The sequence below is a fragment of the Malaclemys terrapin genome, chromosome 8 (assembly GCF_027887155.1).
Source record: "Malaclemys terrapin pileata isolate rMalTer1 chromosome 8, rMalTer1.hap1, whole genome shotgun sequence".
Lineage (NCBI taxonomy): Eukaryota > Metazoa > Chordata > Testudines > Emydidae > Malaclemys > Malaclemys terrapin.
In genome coordinates, this window is record NC_071512.1 from 110,200,522 (window position 1) to 110,223,322 (window position 22,801).

The window sequence follows — 22,801 nt, forward strand, 5'->3', positions numbered from 1 at the left end:
GGAGGCTGATCCCTGACCTCACCTGTCCTTGGTGGAGGTGGAGTGTGGCGGAAAGAGGACATACTGGACGATGCAAGTGTGCTTCTCTCTGCCGCTGCTGTCGTCACTGGAGGAGTCACTCTGTGGCCAAGACGCTGCATGAGCCCGACTGGCAACAACGGCACCAATGCGTGCATACCCCCTGCCTCCACCCAACCCACCGCTGGACCAGCAACACCTGCACCAATGTGGATCTACCCCCTGCCTCCAGCCAACCCCTCAGCCCCGTCACTGTGCCCCTGAAACACAGCCCACTGCTGGACCAGCAACAACGGCACCAATGCGTGCATACCCCCTGCCTCCACCCAACCCCTCAGCCCCCGAAACACAGCCCACTGCTGGACCAGCAACAACGGCACCAATGTGTACCTACCCTCTGCCTCCACCAAATCCCTCAGGCCAGTCACTATGCCGCCAAAACACAGCCCACTGCCAAATCTGTCGCCGCTCCCCCAAACCCCTCTGCCCCACTTCCCCATGCCCTGTAAGAGCCCACCCCCAAATCCCATGTGACACAGCCCACCACACCCCTCTGCCCCCATCCCCACACCTCCCCGAACACAGCCCACCCCACATCCCCACACCTCCTCCAACACAGGCCACCTTCAAATTCCCCCTCCCCCAATCCCCACACCTCCCCCAACACACCCCACTCCCAAGTCCCCTCCCTCAAGTGGAGAGGGAGCCTACGCCTTTACAGCAGCGAGCCCCCAGTGCTCCATGGGACCCTTCAGCCCCAGGGCTGGGGAGGAGACAGGAGCCGCTGAGCCCCAGGGAAGTGAGTGGGTCTCCCCACACTCATTCCCATGGGGTCTCAGAGAGTGTGTCCCCCTGGAGGGACTGGGTGGGGCAGGGACAGGACTTACCCGTATGGGCAGCTCCAGCACCATATTGATAATTCCGTCTCCACTGGATGCAAAATGGAAGCCCTCTGACAAACGGACCCTGGGCAGCACCAGAGAAAAGCACTGGGAGATGAGCAACGCCTCCGCTCCCCCTCCCCCGAGAGGAGCCCCTCGGCCACAGGAACTCCTCAGGGCCCCCCCGCAGGGACTGAATCCGAGCCAGCCCCGACACACCGGGAGTAGCTTGGCACGTTACAGACACAGCCCAGACAGAAGCAAAGGCCAGGCCATGGTGCCGTGCTCCAGGAGACGCCTCCTGCGCACTCACGTCAGGAAACCCACTCGCCCTTAGTGGGTGGCAGCAGGACTGGGCGAACCCCACAGACCCAGAATCCGAGCTGTGCTGAGATGGGTTATGGGACCCCAACCCAGCCTCAAACCATCCGGCCCTGCCCTGGGGTCTGCACCTTCGGAAAGGGCAGCTCCCCGCCCGCCAGCTCCCTGCCCCCCTCAGCCGTGACACTTACTCGGTGAGTGTGGACAGGAGATGGGCTACGGCTGCGATGGGCACGGCTGGGGCCAGCCCCGACTGGATGCACCAGATCCAGCGCTGGTGATAGAAGTAGCGGGAGAGCGAAGCCAGGGTGGAGGAGGCGGTGCGGTTGGCCACCATGGTGAGGGGGCCGGACACAGGGGGGTGCTCCAGGGTGAGGATGAAGGGAGCCCGGTAGTCGGAAGGCAGCTTCTCATACCTAGGAGGGCGGAAGGGAGAATGACCAGCCAAGAGGGAAGGGTCCCCAGACAAGGCCTGCACTTCTGGACAGCTGGTTTGATCCTGGCTCTAACACCACGGGGGCGGCAGTAGGAAGGCTGGGATCTGCTCCACTTCAGTCCCCTCTCTGGGGCCAGTGATCCTCTCTCCCCCTCCCTTCGCTCTAGCCAGGTTCGGATTCTCAGCACAGCGCTGACCCCAAGCCCTGCGAGTCACAGCCACAGCTCTGTCAGAGAACGTGCCCGCGGAACCCACCCAAGGGCATAGGCTACCCCGCCGCCGGCAGCACCAGCCTTCCACGGGCCCTTCCTCGGGCACAGGGCAAACCCAGACCGCAGTTCCCCTCCCCACCCCGACTACTAAGCAAGATGACTCCCGGCAGCCTGTTGCCCCTCTGCCCCACTAGCCCACCGCCACTACCTGATCAGGAGCTTCTCCAGCGGCTTGTGCAGCACTACAAGGCAGGGCCTGTCTGAGAGGGCTGGCGGGGCCCCAGCCACGGGCGGGGACTTCGAGGGAGAGCTGCTGCCAAAAGTTTTCCTCTTCACTTTGGGAGTCGCCTCTTTGCTCTGGACCCTGTGGGGGAAGCGCAGCTGCAGGATCCGGTCCTGTAACTCCTCCACTATCTGCAGGACAGAGGTAAAAGGAAGCCTGAGCAGCTCTATTTAGGGATCACAGGGTGTCTGCATTGCACACTACACCCAGATCCCAACTGAGATTTGAGCCCAAGCCCCACTTCCATCCACGAAGAGATCAGTCTGACCCCGGGTCGGCGGCACTCAGCGCCTGGGGCCTAGGACCCTGCTAGGGGAGAGGGTGAGATCCTGAGTCAGCCATAGCTCAGGCTGAAGCGCTCTCGTTTGGCAGCATGGCTGCAGGTCCAGCCACAATCCGAAGGGCTGCGCAGCGTGGTGTGGACGTGTTAGCCCATCTGAGGGAGCCAGGCCCAGCCAGTGCAGACCCAGATTTACAATGAAGCATGGATGCTCAAGCAGGGCTTGGAAACATCAGTTCTACAAGCCTGGGTCCTGCAGACTTGGGCTTAGCTACGTCCATGCTGCCTGCTGTAGAGACAAGCAACTCGACGTGAGCTGCTACAGCAGGGCCTTGGCAAAGAGGGCGAAGGTGATCCTGGGATGTACAGACAGAGGAGCAGTGAACAGGGGGGTGATTTTACTTCTGTATGTGAAATTGGTGAGGCTGATACTGGAATACAGAATCCCGTTCTGGGTCCACATTTTAAAATGGACATTGAAGATTGGAGAGGGGGCAGAAAAGAGCCACAAAACTGCTCTGAGGGCTGGAGAACATGCTTTATAGTGACAGGCTTACAGAGCTCACACTGTTCAGCTATCAGAGAGAAGACTGCAAGGTGGCTGGATTGCAGTGACAAGTACTTCCCAGGGGAGAAGACACCCGGTACCAAAGGGCTCTTTAACTTGGGACAGGAACCACCAAAAGCTGGTGGCTGAAGCCAGACAAATAAGGCAGAATTGTTTTTCAATCCGTGAGGGTGACTAACCCCCGGAACAGTCTGCTGAGGGAGGAGATGGACTCTCCAGCTGGAGGCCTTTCTGAAGAAATGATTTAGCCAAACAAGTTATTGGTCTCAGCACAGGGGTAGCTGGGTGAAGTGTAATGGTCTGTGTCACACAGCAGGTCAGACTAGATCATCACAATGGTCCCTTCTGGCCTTAAACGCTATGAATTAACCACCCCTTCCCCACTCCTGATCAACAAACAGCTCTGCTCTGTGGAGAGAGGCACCAGGGAAACCACTCCCTACTCTTGCCCCATTCTGGGTCTGCAGGAATGCCATTACACAGGCACTGCCAGATGGGTCCAGACCACAGCTCTGCCTAGCTCGGTGTCCTGGCTCCAACGGCTGCAGACAAAGGTGCAAAAACCCTGCTGTCGCACGTAGGGGATAATCTGCCCCCATAATGATCTCCTCCTGATTTCTAATAGTTACAGGTTGGGTTAAGCCCCAAAGTGCAAGGTTTTTAGGGTATTCTGTACCCACGTAAAGGCCCTACCCCTCTTTGAATCTTGTTAAGTTCTCGCCTCAGCAACTTCCTGTGACTTCCGCAGTCAAATTTCCTTTTATGTTTTTAATTTGCCACTTTTCAACCTCATTGAATGTGCCTTATTCTTTTGTTAGGAGACAGAACAACGCTCCCAACTGCCTTTCTTTAGTCCACTCCTTTCAGAGACCTTTATGAAGTCACCTGATGCGCTGTCTGGTCTGCCACATCTGCAGGGAGTTTCACTTTTCTCTGCCTCCTTTCCTTTCCAGAACATTAAAGGACACAGGACCTAGTACAGATCCTGCGGGCACCAGGATGAAAACTGAACATTTAATCCCACTGTTTCCTGTCTCCTTCACAGATCCTGATCCCTCACTTTGCCTCTCAGCCCATGACATCTTAGCTTCTTAGTAGCCTCCTGCCTGGGACTTTGTCAAAATCTAAATTATGTTAACTAGTTTCCTCTTCTATCCACTACTTTACTAATGCTCAAAGAATTCTAATAGCTCAGTGAGTCATGGTTTTCCTCTGCACAAACCACGCTGGTTAGATCAAATCATATAATCTTCAGATGTTTTATTTTACTATTTTTAATCATCATTTTGACCCGTTTACCAGGCACAGATGTGAGGTTTACTAGTCTGCAATTCCCTGGATCACCCTTGGAGCCTCTTTAATATACAGGTGCAGTCTCTTGCCACCTTCCAAATCTCTGCTACAGCAGCTACATTTTAAATTCCTTTGTCCCAAATCCCAAACAGCTGCCTGGTCAAGGTGTCAGCTCTGTAAATACATCCACCTGCTTCTTCTCCATGCCAGCCCCCCCACGCCTCCCAGGCAGCTCACTCTGTTTCCACTGCCCCAAAGCATTCTCCCTCAGACTCACCCGGTTCCTGGCCTGGGCAGGCGTCCCGATGGGGAACCCTAGCCGGAGAACCATGCAGGGAGCTTTGGAGATGATCCGTACCACATAGAATGAAGAAGGAGCTGGATCCTCAGAGCTGGAAGAGGAGTTAGTCACTGACTGGGTAGCAGGGAGAATGGTCTAACCGGGCGGCATGGCCTTGGCGGCAGAGCTCTAGCTGCTCTGGGGCCCGATGCAGAGTGGATGCTCCTTCCCCCAGCTGTGAGGTCAGAGAGTTCCCTGCTACGGGCGAGCTGTAAGCTGGGTTTGGAATCAACCAGCGCTGGGGTCAGCCAGGCGGAGCTGAACGAGCCCTGCTAGCAGGGATCAGCCTGTACTATTTTCATTCCACAGCACGAGGGGTGCGCAGAGAGCTGCTGAGTCAGACACACTCCAGGGCCCCAATGAGAGAGGACAGAGTACTGCCATGGGGGTTCCTGCTGGAAGGCTTTCTGGCAAGAGGAGGGGCTGCGCTAAGGTTACCAGGGGCTGCCCCAGGCAGATGGGGCAGAAAGGGGGCCAGGAGCAGAGAGAGGGAAAGAGGGCTCTAGCAGCGCACGGAAGGGGGGGGAAAATGGGGCACACCTGAATGGCAGTTCCAACAGCCCATGAGCCATGGTGTTAGTGCGCGAAAGGAACCCTGACTCCTCCCCTGCCCAACCAGGCTCTCTATGGAGCACAGCAGAAGCAGCACCTTGCGTACACGGAGCCTCTCACCTGGGCATCAGTTTGACGTAGGAGTAGCCTTCCACTAGCACAAAGCTGCTCCAGTCCCGCAGCAGGGAGGTGAGTGCCGAGTGAGAGATGCGGCACTGGATGGTGCTGTACCGGCCATTGTTGCCTGGTGTGTGCAGGTGCTTTGGGACAGGTCTGTGGAACACACCAGCGCGTCACTAGCCCAGCCCTCCTGTCTGCTCCCACCATGGCCCAGAAAGGGCCCCTGCAGAGCCCCTGGCCCATTCACCCTCCCTCATTAGCCTGGGCAGGATCAACCTGCTCCTCCCCCACCCACACCCACAGGCTGCCACTAACGCCTCTCCTGCTGTGCTGTCTAGCTCTGCCACATCTGCAGGGAGTTCCACTGTTCCGCTGTCACAGGAACCCTGCTCTCCCCCTAGGCTGATCTGCTACTTCCCCCTCTGTACAATGGAGGTAGCATTACCTACCTGCTTCCCAGGGACCAATGGGGTAAGCCTTTGATCAGGGCTGGGGCTTAGCCACACTGATCCTTGGCTGGGACGAGCCCCCCTGCTAACAGGGCGCCCTCCCCTCCTTGGCTTCAGATGATGCCAGGGTGGGCAGCAGGCCACTGTGTCCATCTGAGCCAATGGAGCTTCGCAGTCACCTGCCATAATGTCGGGACATGCAGAGACAGACTCCAAACTGGCCCCGCGCCTGGAAGCTCCAGCTCTCCAGAGGTTCCAGGCATTGGGCTCTGCCTGAGGCAGGAATCAGAGCAGACTCCAGCCGTGTTTTACGGAAACGAGGGCCATTGTGAACAACTGGCAGCCCCCTTCTCAGCAGGACACAACAGGCTGTACCTGTCCTTTGATCCCCCGGGAACAGGCCACAGCCCCTCTATACTGAGTCCTGGGCTACACTAGAGTTAGGTTGACATAAGGCAGCTTATGCTGCCCTAACTCTGTGAGCATCTACACTAAAATGCTCCTGCCAACGTAACTCGCCCACTACAGGGCTTAACTCCACCTCTGCGAGAGGCTTAGGTCAGTGTAGTTAGGTCGACCCAGCGTCAGCGTAGACACTGCGTTGCTTACATCAAGTGTGGCTGCCTTTCAGGAGCCGTCCCACAGTGCCCCACATCGACCGTACAATCGGTGCGAGTGCTCCTGGGGACGACACGCACCACTGACACACGGAGCATAGTGTGGACATGCGGCGCTGTACATCCACAGAACTTAGGTTGACATAATTTTGTAGTGTAGACACACCCTGAGCTTCTCCACCCTGCAGGGAGGCTTACTGAGCCACAGGGTGAAATTCCAGCTGGGAGCCCACAGGAGACCCTGCAATCGGATTCTCTGGCAGAGACAAACCCTGAGGGCACCCAACACTCTCAGGAGCTGCCTCTCTTCTCCCTTCCCCCTCCAGCCAGGATGCCTTCCCAGCCTGCAGAGGGTTAATGCACAAACAGCATGGTCTCCTCAGGCTAATGGGCCTTCCCATGCCTGAGAGCCCAGCCTGTTACTGCCTGTGCTGTGCAGCTAGCAGACACCTTCCCAGGGCCCTCCTGTGCACAGAGTAATCCTGCATAGCCCCCTTCTGTCAGCGAGGCAGCTCCTGCAGGCTCTGGCTGCCTAGCCAGACTCCCGCCGTCCCTTGGGCTGCTTTCCTCCCCACAGCGACTTGTCCAGGTCACGCTGCCCTAGCCCCACCACAGACGTACGTGTCATGCTCCAGCATGAGGACAATCCGATGCATATGCAGCCACCTCTGCCAGAAATTAGCATCCATGGAGAGGATGGGCTTCCAGTAGGAGGCAAACTGTGAATGGCTGCAGTCAGAGCCGCTGTGCTGCAGGGACAGCACCTGAGAGACAGAGAGAAAGAGCTGGGGTTACAGAGCTCAGCCGCAAGCTGTTGGTTTCCCCAGGGAGAAGGTCCAGGCCTCCCCAGAGTCTGAGCCTCACAGGGTGGCTGAAGAGCATTACATTGTCTCTGGGGAGAATGAATGCTTTCAGCAACATCACTGAGCAATGCAGCCGGACAGCCAGTATGGGCTTCCGCACCCATGGGAAGGTATCTCAGACGCACCGAGGCAGGCTGAGCCTGCGGCACTCCTGCCCTCTCTAGCTGGAGTGCACCTGGTATACACACCACACGCTCACTGGAGAACACTCTGCACGTTGCCTAGAATGGGCAGCCTGCTATTCACCCCAGGAGCAGCTGCTGGAGCAGACACCCTAAGCTAGCGCCATGGAGTGCATAATGTTTGGGAAAGGACATCAGAGAAGTGCCGGTTCACACAGCATCATGCGGAAGTGGAGCAGTGCAACTGTTAGCAAGGAGAACAGCCTGTGAGTCACAGCTACCATGGCAGCCACCTGCATGGATCAGCCCTCTGACACAGGATACAGAACAGAAGGGCACCTGTTCCCAGGGCTCTCAGGAAAGGGGAGGCGGCGGCGTACCGGGGTAGTAGAGCCCGGTGGGATGTAGAAAAGGGGCACTCCGTTCTTAGTGCTCTCAGGGATGGTAAAGTGCTCTGGAACGGTGTCAAAAGACTGCAGGTGAACCAGCATCTGATCGGTCTGGTTGATGCTGCAAGACAAAAGCCATCGGTAAGTCTCTGGGGCGCTCCCAGCCGATCGACCATTCAGAGCTGTGCTGCCTGCACACGTGGCACTGCAAGGCCAGCTGGGGGCACGTCCTTGGGGGAAGCAGGATTCCCCCAGGCCTGGCAAAGGGCACACTAGAGGGAGCCGGGATGCAGCAGCCCACCCCACAGGCGAGAGAGCTCAGCGACAGCAAGAAGAGTTAGGAAAGGGTTCGGCCGTGTCCTTCCCTCTAGGTACAGCAGGCAGGGAACAACTGCACAGAACAGGGGTAGATGCCCCAGGCTCTGCAGAGCTTGGGAACACTGGGCAGATGCCCACAAGTCATCCGGGAGCAGCCACACACCCCACCTACCTGAGAGAGAATCACCCACAGCTCTGTCCTTCAGAGCAAGGCAGCATTGCAGGGTGATGCCAGGGGCACACATCCCCTGCTCACTGCCCAGCCCCTCCCAATGCCTGGGGTCTGGTTAATGACAGCAAACAGAGCAAGGCCCAGGGAATGCAGCACCGTTGGCTCTGGGAATCCTACTGCCTAGGACACAAGTCAGTTCAAGTCCCTCTTCCCAATCGGTGTTCCTCTTCAGGCCACCCCCACTGGGGGGCCCAGGTGAGCAGGGAAAGGGGGGTGCAGAGGCATCCTGGAGCGAGCAGGTGCTGGGGTCAGACTACGAGAGCTGCAGGGAACGGCCAGGCTCACCTCTGCAGTGTGTTCCAGAAGCGACGGATCACTGTAGTGCGGTACAGGCTGGTGATAGGCTTCCTCATGGTGCAGCTGATATCATGCAGGATGTCATAGCTGCCCTCCATTGTCACCTCCACCCAGGTACTGCGCTTGGAGGGGTCCAGGGGCCATGCCGCCACAGCCAGGTATTCTATCCGCATGTTGTGCTTCCACAGCAAGACTAGCTTCACTTCCAGCTGGGAGCCACCTGCGTGGGATGAGAGCAGGGCCGTGAGGGGCTGCGATCAAGCTCACCACCCAGGCCATAACCCAGCAGCACCACCTCTTGCCCCCAGATACAAGATTCAACTGACATGGGGCCCCTGAACAGGTAAGAGGATTCCCAGAATCCTTTGGGTGGGATGGTCCCTCTCCTCCATGGGGTCAGGGCCGAACTCAGCACCCCCAACCTGCCCTAAGCACAATGCACCCAGGCTCTGTTCTGATTCCCCAGCAATGGGAACTCCACAGCGCCCCCTGGCAGCTTGTTCTGGCATCCAGCTAAACAAGCCCCCTCCTACTTACCCTGGCCTTTCCCTTCGGCCACTGCTGCCTGTTCTGCGCCCCACAGCATGGGAGAACAAGTGGGCCCAGGCCCACTCAAATACCACTCTGAACTGGCAGAGGCTACTCTGTCCTGTACAGGTGTCATCCTAACCCCCAACACCTTCCAATCACACATTGAGTGAGGGGACGTGTGCTTCATTCTCGCGTGTGCGCCCCCAGGGAGAGAGGTGTTTGTGCAATACAGCGTTTTGCTGGGGAGCTGTTTTGAAATGCACACACTGCTGTGTGCGTGTCACAGACACGCACCTGGCCTTTGGAATGAGAGGCCAGTTCCTCAGGCAGGCTCAGACTGGAAAAGCAGAGCTCTGTCTCCTGCACAAACGAGCTTTCCCCTTGTGAAGGAAGCTCCATGGTGCCGGAGGAGCAGAGCGGTCAGCCAGAGGCTTCATCCTGGAGCTTTAGGCTCTCAGACGTGCTGGGCTTAGGCCATGGAGCACTATGCACACTAGGACCAAGACCCTGCTCCTAACTCAGCAGTCTATAGGAAGCCAATGCAGAGCATAGGACAGATGTAGTTTGCTCACGAGTACGGGATACTGCAGCACTCAGTACCAGCTGGAGTTCCCTGAGGCCTGACAGCCTTCATGTCACACTGGTCCCATCTCTCCCCAGACATGCCTGCCCCAAAGTGAACAAGCCAGCCTGCCCCACGGGCTGTTCTCCAGAATCCTTCGGCTCTTTGGGGCCTGCTCCAAGCGCTCCATTCCCTCACTGGCAGAGTGATGGCAGCGCCCAAGGAGGACCTAGCCGGGCCAGGGGAGCAGAACACCCATCCCACATGCTAGCCTATGGACGCAACCCAATCAAACAGGTCATCGCACTGCCAACTCATTCACTCGCTCCCCCACTAGGTCCCCAGTGCTGCACAGCTAGCAGGGCTTATCAAACCTTTCCTCAGCGAGTGGCTGGAGATGCTAAGCCATCAAAGGAGGTAAGTCACTGGTCAGAAGCCAATCATCCCAACCAGACCTGATGCAGTGCTGCCTCCCTGAGTCTGCAGCCAGCGTCAGCTTCCTCTGCACAGAGCTACCCAGAGCAAGAGTGACATTAACTAGACTCTGGTCAGCAGCTGCCCAGAACCACACCCACAGCAGTGACACCAATAAGAAAGAGTCTGGTCAGCTCCATTCTGCTGCTGCCTAATAGTGAGGCATGCTTCTCCTTTGCAGAGGCTGTGCTGATTACACCGTCATGTCCAATTTCCCAACCATTTTAGAATTCTATTTTAAAAACTGTTGTTTCAACTAATTTACACAGTGCTAGTTTACATGCCAGAATTCCCAGGAACATCCTACAGGATGGAGATACAACATTTGCTGCCCTCTGAGCCTCTGGCATAGGTGTAGATTTTAAACAGACTGCAATTTTTTGTTAGCTCATATACTTCATTCTGAAGCTCCTTCAGCACACCATCTGGCCCAGGTGACTTGTCACTCTATTTGTTCCAGCAACTCTACTTTTGACACTTCAGTCCCTGACAGTGCTTCATCTTTACTATCCAAGAAGAGTAGGTATCTCCCCAATACCTTCTGAGCTGAAGACTCATGCAAAGAAATAATTAAACTTTTCTGCTATGGCCTTATCCTTCTCAACTGCTCCCTTGACTCCCAGCTAGGCAAGCAGACACACTGATTCTCCTGCAGGCGTCCTGTCTCTGCATATGCAAATGATTTCTTGCTATTTGTCAAGTATCAGGGGGTAGCTGTGTTAGTCTGTATCTACAAAAACAACAAGGAGTCTGGTGGCACCTTAAAGACTAACAGATTTATTTGGGCATAAGCTTTTGTGAGTAAAAACCTCACTTCTTCGGATGCATAGAGTGAAAGTTACAGACTTTCTGTAACTTTCACTCTATGCATCCGAAGAAGTGAGGTTTTTACTCACGAAAGCTTATGCCCAAATAAATCTGTTAGTCTTTAAGGTGCCACCAGACTCCTTGTTGTTCTTGCTATTTGTGTTTGGAAGTTTGCTCTTCAAAAGTCCTGTTCTCACCCTAGTTTACTCCGTACATTTCTCCTGCTCGAATTTATTCTTCTTTACATGGCTTCACTAAAGTAAGATTTTCATTTTCTCTCTCTCTCACTGTCTAGGAAGGACCAGGTACACTTATGGTGCTACTGAGATCCTGCCCATGCTATCATTTCTGCAGCCACTCACCTGGCTCTGCTGCAGCCACTGCTGTGCTGGCAGGAATGCAGAAGGCTTAGGCTAATGCAATGGTTCCCAAACTGGGGTTCGAGAACCCCTGGGGGTTCAAGAAATGTTCTCGGAAAAAAATTCCCTAATTGCGGACAGAGCTGTCCCTAGGGACCCCGGGCAGCACGGGGCCAGCAGCCTGGTGCCCCTGGACTTCCAAGAGCTAAGAGGATCAAAGCAAGCATATCTATCACACTGAGGAGATTTGAACTTCAAGACTCCTTATAAGAAATGGAAAGGGAGGTGGATATTTTTTGCGGTTTTTAAAATTAAATAGGCAGCTAGTATTATTTTTAAAATTATTATGATGAACAAGTTTAAGTTTTGTTGTAATGTGAGTTGTTTGTCTGGACTGCTCAAGACCTGAATGCTTGTGTACGAGGAACTCTTTGAGTTGACTTCTTAAATACCTTCATGCTGTTTCACATCTGATACTCTTTGATGAAACATAGGAGCCTGGTCTTATAACCGGCTTATTCAAAGTGATACAAGCTACGAAAGTGAGATCTTGGAAGAGTGTTGCCATTTTCATAATGTAATAAAAATACTGTAATGATAAATAAGAACATAAGAATGGCCATACTGGGTCAGACCAAGCGTCCATCTAGCCCAGTATCCTGTCTTCCAACAGTGGCCAGTGCCAGATGCCCCAGAGGGAATGAACAGAACAGGGAATCATCAAGTGATCCAGCCCGTCGCCCATTCCCAGCTTCTGGCAAACAGAGGCCAGGGACACTTAATAATAATTAGTGTGTAATAAGCATGTCATAAAAACAAATTTTATATTTCCAAGATCACTGTTTTTATAATTTATACTCAGGTAAACGAGAAAATCCCTGGAAATATTAATTTTTAGGAGGGGGTTCACGAGACTTGACATTTTAGTGAAAGGGGTTCACAGGTTGTTAAAGTTTGGGAACCACTGGGCTAATGTAAATACAGTGCTACCTGCTGGCAGCCACTTTCTTTGCATAAAGTGCTGCTATTTGCACCTTCCTAGTCTGCAGCCGTGGTTCAGTACTTGTGCCCATATCAGACTTTAATTATTAATTAATTAATTAATTAATTGAGATATCCCATCTCCTAGAAGGGACCTTGAAAGATCAACGAGTCCAGCCCCCTGCCTTCACTAGCAGGACCAAGTACTGATTTTGCCCCAGATCCCCAAGTGGCCCCCTCAAGGATTGAACTCACAACTCTGGGTTTAGCAGGCCAATGCTCAAACCACTGAGCTATCCCTCCCCCCCTTGCACCGCTGTCGCCTATGGGGCACCCCCTTACCCTGTAGCTGCTCCTCACCTCTGAACTGTTGGTATCTCCATACTGTGAGACAGGATTTGCCTAGCAGGCACACAAGCACCATGCAAATGCACAGGGCAATCCTGTGCACGTACCATGGAGAACAAACTCCTTCCCCAAGACCATGGTTTCCTGTCCTCACCCCACCGAGGCTGGCCAGACTATGGCGAGCCTGCACTTAAGTCTGTGTAACCAGGAATGGAGCCCCAAGTCACAGAGCGGCATGGTGCAGGCAGGTCACCTTTGGTGATGTTGACCTCACGGATGCTGTAGCCCTCACGCAGCCGGACAGAGACTATGCTCACGAGGTCTGCATGCACCTCCTTCTCTGTGTGCTTCTTCCTCCTCATGGCCAGAGCCGGGTTGCTGCTCGCGGACACCAAATGCTCGTTGAACAGTCTGTGCTGGGACACTGCAAACAACAGCAGGCACACGGGTCACGCAGGGGCAGCTCCTTCACTCCCCAGCCTGCAGCAGGAGCCCAAGGCACTTGGCGAGTGCAGCTGTGGAACCCCTCCCTCCCTCCCAGTGAGCAGTGCATCCCTCCAGGCTCGCTCAGGAATGGGACAGGAGAGGCCTGATGGTGCAGAAGAGATCTGTAACAGGGCAGGGGCCAAGCCTGAGCACATGATGGGACAGGCGTGATAACCAGGAGGAGCACAACAGGTGATGCATTTAACCAGACAGGAATGGCAAGGCCGCTGCACTAATCCAGGCAGGGATCCATTTCCCCCTGTCCCTAGTGAGTCTCATGCCCACCCTGGGTGCTGTATAATGACCAGTTAGTAGGGCCTGACAGCCTTCACTGCAAGGTTTAACAACTAACAGCATCGGATGCCCCCAGCACCTGAACCCCTCCCCCCAGTCCTTCAGGCCAGACCCCCTCCGAACCAGCATGGGAAATCTCAACCCCCCCACAGACAGCAGACATTTTCCAAGAACTGGTGATGCTTCTGAGCCTTAAGGCCAATTTTCAATTGACACAAAGTGTCGTGTCCTCCCGCATCCTCAGTGAGAGCACCCAGATGCTGGCATTGTGGCCATTTCTCTGGGGACCATAACTGTGTAAGCCAAGTTCCCATGTGCAGACATGGTCTGGATGTGCTCTGCGGAGCGCAGCCAACCAGGTCAGCGTTCAGAGGGCCTCCATGTGCAAAGGGGCCAGTGAGCGTTTCCTTACCCTCACCGTACTCCCGTGGCAGGGGGGATTGTGCTCAGGCTTGCACAAACATTCCCCTTTGGGCTGGGTAGGCAAGCTGAGAGCAGTAGTGAGAAAGGCACGTTAGCACCCAACTCCCCAGCTAATGCTCCCTAAAGCACCATGCCCCAGGAAGGGAGCCACAGAGATTCTGCTCCAGCATCCAGTAGTGTTCAGAGCCTCGAGAAGGCCTAGAATTCTGCAGGCCCTGACCACATGCTCCAATCCACTGAGCAGTGTGCTTGTTAAGCTGTCCTCCCCAGACCGAGCTCTCGGGGCTGCTGGAGAAAAGAGGACCACTCCCTTGCCTTGTGTGTACTGCAGTAGGTAGAAGGGGCTGGAAAAAGGCTTTCCCCACTGCCTCCCTCACCCACTGCTATTGGAAACAATCAGGAAAGGGTACGAAGGGGACATTGATGTATCCAGGCCCCACCACATGAAGAAATTCCAGCCCCCCCCCCCCATCCAATGGAGCAGGACACACATGCTCGCCTCACCACAGTAATACTCTGGGTTCAGGGACTCCCCAGTGCGCAGAAAGGAATACAGCAGGAAGGCCTTGTGATATACATTGAGGTCGAGGCTTAAGGGATCCAGCTCAGGGCAGGTAGACAGGTAAGCACCAAAAGTTGCCATAGCAATAAATTTCATCAGTTCCACATTGGGGACGTGGCCAAAGCTGCAGTCATATGAGTAGACTCCACCCACCTGAGAAGGCAAGGGAGAGAGATCCATGTGAGACAGAGCAAAGGAGGAGAGAGGAGAGAGAGAAGCAGAGGTAAGCTCCACTCCATCCTGCTAGGGGCGAATGAACATCAAACCCCCAAAAGGGAGCACATACCAGCACACACAGCACGGTGCCCCTGCCGGGTGTCAGAGCCCCTGCCCTGGATTGGCATCCCCGTCCCCACTCCCCACCAGAGGTTAGCCATCTCTATCCCCAACCCTTGCCCCAGACTGGCATACCTACACACATGGTGCAGCATCCCACGCCTACCCTCCGCCTCAGACTGGCTAGCATACCAGCATACACGGTGCAGTCTGCAGTGCCCCCGCACCAGCCATACCTGCACAAAGGAGCAGGCCACAGTGCTACTCCGCAGCTGGTTGAGCAGAGTCTCACACACAGCCACATCCGGGACACTGGTCACACCATCTGTGATTATGATGATACCTGGAGGTAACAAGGCACCATCTCAGAGCACCGTCCCTCATTTGTGATCAGACTCCCCACCCTACACCCCCAGTGCACTCGCTGGCTTTATCTGCGTTACCACACCACAATGGGATCATGAAATGCTGCATCGCAGAGCTGCTGCCCTGAAGCCTTGCCCTTCCCTCATCTGAAGGGCCTAACATGACTCCTTGGGCATGAAGGCTAGAGGGATACAGACTTCCAGGCCAACCTCCCTGAAGCCCAGGAGGTGGAACTAACCTGCACTGGAGTTGGAAGGCAACAGCTGCAGTGCTAAGATCCCCTGTCGGATCATGCTGACTAGGCCAATGTCAGCAGTGACCATGGAGACACCCGACTTCCTTCCAGAAGGTTCCTGTGTGGCACAAGGACTCTCCTGGCTGAGGGGTGACAAATCTACCTAGCAACGAGAAACCAACGAGATGCCGTCAGCCACACTCTGACCTTGTTCCACCCACTCCTTTTGCAGGTGCCCTGGAGTCTAACAGCCCCATACATTACCCCAGCCCTAGTGTGATTTACCCAGTACTATGCTAACCTTTAATCTTCTAGCCCTTCTCAATCCCGTTAATGTGGCTTTCCCCTGAGCTCGCACTCCTACTGGCCCCTAAGAAGGCTTCTATGGTGTTATATGCCCAATATTCTGTCTGAGCAGAGCCTGGGCTTACCAGATCACCCCATGGGGTGAGTAGAGGAGGAGATGCCGGGGCCACTAGATTTCTGCAGTCAGCACTAGGAGATGTATGTCTACACTGCAATTAGACCTGACAGCTGACTTGGGTTAGCAGGGCTCAGGCTGTGGGGCTGTTTCATTCTGGGTTCGGGCTGCAGCCCAAATAGGGTCCCAGAGCTCGGACTGTAAGCCAAGCCTGGAAGTCTACACGGCAAGGAAACAGTTGCACAGCTCAAGCACCAGTCAGCTGGCACAGGCCAGCCACGGGTGTCTAATTGCAGTGTGGACAGACCCTAACTCCTTCAATCTAGTGCAAGCTGCATCTCTCATAATGCAGCCCGAGGTCTCTCTTCCAGGGCATCTAAGAAATGTAGGTCTCTTTTACCCTGTCTGGGACACTGCTCCTGGAGGCGCTGAGGACTCAGGTCATAAACAAATGTGTACCTATGTGCTTAGACCTGTACAAGCAGAACAAGTCCTGTTACAAAGACGGATACAAATGCTGGCCTGTCTTTCCCGTCATTTGCCCAAAGGCTATTGTGGGTGAAAGAGGGTGTGTGGTCCTGGGGTACATAAATATTTGTCATGTAAAACCAAGAGCAGCCATGGGCCCTCCTGGTCTGGGGATGGCTTGGGACAGCTCTGCCAGCCTCATCCCATATAACTATTATTTTGTACTCTTGAACCAGGTAAGGGTAAAAAACCTTCCCAGGCACAATCACAGGGCTGCTCTTGGCTGGGGAAAGAGGATACATGATCAGCAAAAATTAAAATCCCTCAGTGCGCATCGAAACCTCTTTAATTTGTTGGATCCAATAAAGTCATCAGTGTTTGCTGGCAAGGACACAGTCAACTGAAAATCTAGGCAACTTCAAAAATAAAAAAAATAAATTTCAGTTCTAGCATATCCTCTGCTTCAGAGCCTCCTGCCCAAGGCCACTGCCAGTTTCTGTGGTTTTACAACGACTCTTGTTTATAAGTGTTTCTCTTCCCGCCCCCGGTGTGTGTGGCAGAATGCCACATAAACAGGGGCTGCTGATTCTATCAGAAACACAATGAGTGGGACTTGGCACAAAATGCTGACAAAGTATCTGTCAAACAGAATCTCCACAAGTCTCTTTCAGTTCTAGAAATTATAAATGTTACTCATGACATTAGCAGGTCAAACGTTTCCAGTCAGAATATGAAGTTTATGGTGCCCCTTTAAATGTGTGACTCTCTGCCTAAGGTTCTCACAAACCAGCAGTAGCCACCTAAATACAGAAGCAGCTTCTGCTTTCACTACCCTGGATTTGAGCAATTTTGTTCTTGTATTAAGCCCCGATGCTGAAAACACTTACACAAGCATATAACTTTACAATGAGATTGCTCTTGCGCATAAAGTTACACACTGTGGCACTCTGTACCTCAAAGCAGCACCTTGGAGCCCCCATATTCACACTGTCATACAATTATGATCTATTTCATACAAAGCATGGCATGTAAACTATTATATGAAAGGTCATGATCTGCTGACACCCATTGTTCTGTGCAAATACATATATCATTAGTGTGTACGAAGTTATGAAATTTTGCTGAATGGTTGTTACTGAAATATCTTGTAAATTTGAGAGTCTCCACTGCTATGTGGTGATCCACTCCCAGGAGAGTGTTAAGTGACCATAAATCAGCAGGGGAGTTGTAAACAAGGGTTAAGATTTAGACTGCGGGCTTATTTTTATTTTCCTTGGTAGCTATCTCTGACCTTTTGTGCCTGATGCTTATAATCACTTAAAATCTATCTTTCTGTAATTAATACATATGTTTCATGTTTCATCTAAAACAGTACGTTTTGGTTGAAGTGATCAGTTTACAAAGGCTAGTGTCTGTCCTCTCCACATCGAGAGGGGGTGGATTAGGTAATAAACATACACTGGTCAGGTACAGTTCTGGGGTGCAAGACTGGGGGATTGGGAGATTTGCTGGTGCCTTTCTCTGTGTGATTCAGGAGTGGCTCTGGGAGCATTCATGTAATCTAGCTGGGTGTGGGGCTCCACCTCCTGTTATGCTGAGTGATCACAGCGCCTGGAGGGGTTTGCTGTTGATCGTTAGCAAAGCATTGAGAGACAGCCCAGGCTGGAGAGTTAAGGGGGCACGATGGTACCCCAGTTCCAGGTTGTACCCCGGGGATCCCATCACACACACAGGCGCTTGCAGGGTCAGTCTTATTCCTCCATCCCCTCCATTTCATTCCGCAGATCTTGTTCTTATGGACAGGTCGCATTGAGCTCTGAATCCCCATGACCCCGAACAGCTACTTGAGGGCACTTCCTGTTAACTTGCTAATATCTGTATCCTGCACTAAAAATCCCTCAGCCACCATTGTTTCAAAATGATGTTAGGAACAGCTGGGCCTCACTGTTTCTGCAGCCCAAGAGTCAGCTGTTACACCAAACAGGAAGCTGCTCAAGCCACCCTTCCCATGTTAGTACTAACACTGAACCCCGCTGTGACATGAACTACCTGGGAGCGGGAGCGCAGAGGTGGGGTCTGCCCACTGATCTCAAATAAATCCAGCTGCTTAACTGTATAACCCCGAGCTAGGGTAAATATTTCCCATGTGATCCCTCCCAAATACCTCTTGGTCCTGCTTACCTACTATGGAAACCTCTCAGTCTACTTATCTCTGCAGCCAGGCGCTGTTCTCTCAGCCACTGAACGAGGCTGTTCCTCAAAAAGGACAGACTCCTAGCTGAGGCTTACATAGCATGTCCATCTTAGTACAAGCCAGCATCCTATGAGCCCCTCCCAGAGGAGTGCCAGGGCAGGAAAGCAGCCCCAGAGAGCCTAGATCTCTCCTCCAGTCCATCCATCACCTCTGCCTGCCTCACCTGGGGCTTGGGTTCATACTGTTGTTGGAGCATCTCAGCCACTTTATTCTCAAAGGCACACAGCTGTGTGTAAATTTGCTGCAGGAAGGTCTCTCTCTTGGTCTCATCCAGCTGACAGCCTTGGAATAGCACCTGAGCCAGAGACACATGGGAAAGACATTACCTTAGGGTTTTAAACAGCCACCCATCACAGTGGTATCTGACCCACTGATCCAGACACACACATGCACTACCCTAAGGAAATGCAGGGGGAACACAAGAGATGGCAGGTAATTCAGTCATGACAAGAAAGGCCTCACACCAGCCACCTCTGTGTTGTGATCCTGGGAGCCACCACAACATGCACCTGTCAACCTCATTCTGGGGCAAGAGGTTCCTGCTGCCCTAGGAGTCAGGGAGAGGGAAGGCACTGAACAGGAGGAAGTAGGGCTTCTTGTCCAAGCCCCTAGATGCCTCTAACTTCAGCCTAACATTTCTCAAGAAGGCACATTTGTTCTACTCTAACACACATGCAGCCTGATCCAACTACCTGTTGATAATTGGCAGGATAAAGGAACAGTAGCCTGAAGCAAAAGAAAAAAAAATAGGGTAGAAACTAGGGAAAAAGCCTGAGCATTGGACAGTGAAGTCCACTGGTCAGAGAGGTGGGAGCCCAATCACAGCAGATAATTCACAGCAGGTCAGAGATGATGCTCTTACCATTTATATTACAGCAGTACCCACAGGCCCCAGCCACGATCAGGGCTCCATCATGCTGAGTGCTGCACAGACCCAGAGTAAGAGACAGTCCCTGCCCCAAAGAATTTACAAGATGACATGGAGGGGAACATGATGCAACACACAAGCAGAGAATTCAGGAGATAATCGGCACACAACTTGCTAGCTCCATTCTCTCCCCCTTTCCCCCCCGCGATGAGTAACAGAGTGGGGGAGAGGGAAACAACTAGAATATGGACAATTTTATTTAGATGAGTTGCACACATATACATCCTTCTCCTCCCCGGCACATGTACAGCAATCTCCATCTGCACCTCAGCCCCGGGCTAGTTTCTTGAAGGCCTCATGGAAGAAGTGGGTCTCGAGAAAGGATCTGAAGGAGGAGAGGATAGTGGCCTTGCAAATCAATTGAATGTCACTAGGGGAGATGAACTAGAACAAAGCACACAGACGGTTACGGGAGAACTGGACAAGCAGGCAGTTCAGGCTGACATCAGTGACAGCAGGCTAATGGGAAGGATGGAGGGAGGTGTCCTCGTTATCTTTATTATGGTCGTGCCTAGGGACTAACCAGGATTGTGCAAGTACTGTACAGACAGAGTAATAAGCAGTCCCTGCCCCAAGCAGCTTACATTCCAAACACACAAACAGAAGACAGAGGAAAGGGATAGAATGCATCAGCAGGGTGAGAAGAGCGATGGTCTGCAAATGGCATGGTAACACTATGATTTTTGAGGGTTAAGGTTTTGCTGGGAAGGGATTAGCTACATGGGTGCCTTCTGGCCCCAACAACCAGAATTCAGTTGTTTAAACGGGAATTGCCCTTGCATGTGAGGTTTACAGAGCACCTGAGCTACGGTCCAATCTCACTAGGAAGACACCCAAAAAAGTGAACTGAAGAGAGTTCAAGTCACACTGGGGCAAAATATATCCTAGATGTACTTCCCTAAATTAATGGCAAGCTGCTGCCCACAGATCCCATTCTTTGCTTGGCATTGCCCACATATGCCAAATCTCAGCCTCCTGCCCACAGATACACGATGGAGCTGTGCCCACACTAGAGCAGTTGCTCCTTTATAGTCTAGCATTGCACCCGACTACAGGCTCTCATGAAGCAAGACTACAGCATCATATAGCAGTGCTCAGACAACTCCCGTCTCCACTTCCCTAGGATCTCAGCAGCAACCAGGGCAACAAAAAGTGCTCTCACACAAAGATTGGGGGAGGGGAAGGAGGTAGAACTTTACCTGGTGGGACTGCAGGCCAATGATGGAGGAATATGCTTGGATGGTGACAAAGATCTCTGGCTGGTAGGTAATTTCTGAACCAGGAATTCGGAAGGGTTTTAGCAATCCCACTAGGCATCGAGAAAGGGCATGAAACACTTCATCAAAAATGATCTCCCCCGTTGAGTCATCCTGCAGAAGTACAAAAAGGAAATTTTAGCTGTTTCCCTGGTGTATTGACAAGGGTCCCTAGCACATGGAATTACACCATACAGCCTTCTAGTAATACTCTGCAGAGCCCCAGCACGGAGAGGCCGAACACTCCTGAGACAGCTCCTAGCAGGCAAAACCCATGCACCGATAATCCCTGCAATAGGGGCGGGATTTTCCTGCAAGGATTATCGGTGCAGGGGTTTTGCCTGCTAGGAGCTGGCCTAGGAGTGGCACTGGCCAAGTGGCAGCTGCTGGCAAACACTGCTTCTAGTGGGAGCTAACCTCTCGTGGCACACAGAAGGGAGATGCATGCTGGGAGTAAATGCACAGGAGGAAGCCCTTCCAGAACAGAGATGGCAGCAGGAGCGCCTTGTGGGCAGAGCCATGGGGTACACAGAGACGTATACACTCACCACAATGCCTGTGGATGGGCTCAGGTCGAGCTCAATCACAAAGCGGTACTGTCGTGCCAGGAAGGTGACCTGTGTGGAAGGCACTAGGAGATAAGGCCTAGGCCGGACAGACTCATGTGGCTGCCATCCATTTGGCAGGATGCTGAGAACATCCAGTTCATTATCTGACTTCACCTACAGGAGAAAAGAAACAGCAAGTGAGGGAAAGCCAGGTTGCAGGGGAGCAGGAAAAGGAACAGACAAAAAGAATTGGGCTAAAGCCTTTCACAGGAATCCTAGGCTCCCAAGGAGCAGTGGTGGCCAAAAGTCCTACAGCTTCTCTCCTACTTGGCCAAACTGCCAATGTCAAAGGGCACTGATCAGCACACAGCGCCATCCTGCCTTCAAGCCTGGGCACACGTACTCACCAGCTCTGTCTCAGGCACAGCCCAAATGACTTGATGCAGGTGATTGAGGAACCAGGCTAGGCGCACGTTGCGGGAGATCCGATAGTCTTTCTTCATCAGGAGGAAGACCTGTCCTGCGTCTTCCACCTGCAGCAAAGGGGAACATGTCACCATATCACTAGGCAGGAGATGACCAGAGAACACAACAGCTAAGCTGCTTATTTTTCTCCATTAACAAAAACCCTTGTACAGCTAAAAGTGCATATTGCTCATCTCTGCAGATACATGCTGCTGCTCCATCCTCACCCACACCATGCCTGATCTCGAGCCAAAGCTGTAGGGTCTGGGTCAGGGATTGTGCTTTGCTAGACGTCTGTGCAGCCCCTTGTACAACAGGCCAAGGCTTAGCACCACTGTAAGAGAGATAGCTTAGTGGTTTGAGCAGTGGTCTGCTAAACTCAGGGTTGTGAGTTCAATCCTTGAGGGGGCCATTTAGGGATCTAGGGCAAAAATCTGTCTGAGGATTGGATCTGCTTTGAGCAGGGGGTTGGACTAGATGACCTCCTGAGGTCCCTTCCAACTCTGATATTCTATGATCTAACCCTGAACGACAGTCACAGCAGGGCACCAGCACTGTTCATTAGTATCAATGAGGTAGCTGTGTTAGTCTGGATCTGTAAAAGCAGCAAAGGGTCCTGTGGCACCTTGTAGCCTAATCGATGTATTGGAGCATGAGCTTTCGTGGGTGAATGTCCCTTCGTCAGACGCATGGCCAGGCATTCACCCACGACAGCTCATGCTCCAATACATCCCTTAGTCTAGAAGGTGCCACAGGCCCCTCTGCTGCTCTGACTGTTCATTAGGGAGACGGCACAGTCCGGCAGACCTGGGCCCACATGCTGCCCCCACCAGACCCAGACCCAGACCCAGACCCAGCACCAACCCGCCCCCTGGCATCGGGCTCGGACCCCTCCCACTGATCCAGGCCCAGGCCCCGGCCCCGGCCCCGGCCCAGCTCCCCCTGCCCAGTGCCAGGCCCAGCTCCACCGACCAAGCTTCCCGCACAGCGCTAGGCCCGGCCCGGCCAGGCGGGCAGGACGCGCCTCCTCGCGGGGTCGGGTCGGGGCGGGGGGGGGGGGGTACCTCAGAGTCCGCTCGCTCGGAGGCAGCCATGTCTGCCCCACCCCGCCCCCTCCGGCAGGCGATGACCTCTCACTCCGTGACCCGGAAGTAGAAGGGAGCCGC

General features: G+C 53.5%; 1 protein-coding gene across 6 annotated transcripts in view; it reads right to left on the reverse strand.

The window, feature by feature from the left end:
* The window catches only part of SZT2 (SZT2 subunit of KICSTOR complex), a 74,190-nt gene extending 51,443 nt beyond the window's left edge, over positions 1-22,747 (reverse strand). For all 6 annotated transcript variants that reach the window (XM_054036884.1, XM_054036882.1, XM_054036883.1 and 3 more), the window contains exons 1-18: positions 22,700-22,747; positions 21,578-21,703; positions 21,171-21,344; positions 20,566-20,736; positions 18,602-18,733; positions 15,299-15,458; positions 14,931-15,037; positions 14,361-14,571; positions 12,907-13,077; positions 8,580-8,811; positions 7,736-7,865; positions 6,992-7,134; positions 5,305-5,457; positions 4,570-4,684; positions 2,077-2,282; positions 1,412-1,636; positions 906-984; positions 23-120 (exon numbers count right to left, since the gene is read on the reverse strand). In XM_054036884.1, the coding sequence (XP_053892859.1) occupies positions 23-120; positions 906-984; positions 1,412-1,636; positions 2,077-2,282; positions 4,570-4,684; positions 5,305-5,457; positions 6,992-7,134; positions 7,736-7,865; positions 8,580-8,811; positions 12,907-13,077; positions 14,361-14,571; positions 14,931-15,037; positions 15,299-15,458; positions 18,602-18,733; positions 20,566-20,736; positions 21,171-21,344; positions 21,578-21,703; positions 22,700-22,729 (2,663 nt within the window). In that variant the 5' untranslated portion in view covers positions 22,730-22,747. The remainder of the gene's footprint in view (positions 1-22; positions 121-905; positions 985-1,411; positions 1,637-2,076; positions 2,283-4,569; positions 4,685-5,304; positions 5,458-6,991; positions 7,135-7,735; positions 7,866-8,579; positions 8,812-12,906; positions 13,078-14,360; positions 14,572-14,930; positions 15,038-15,298; positions 15,459-18,601; positions 18,734-20,565; positions 20,737-21,170; positions 21,345-21,577; positions 21,704-22,699) is intronic.
* Positions 22,748-22,801: the final 54 nt, after the last annotated feature.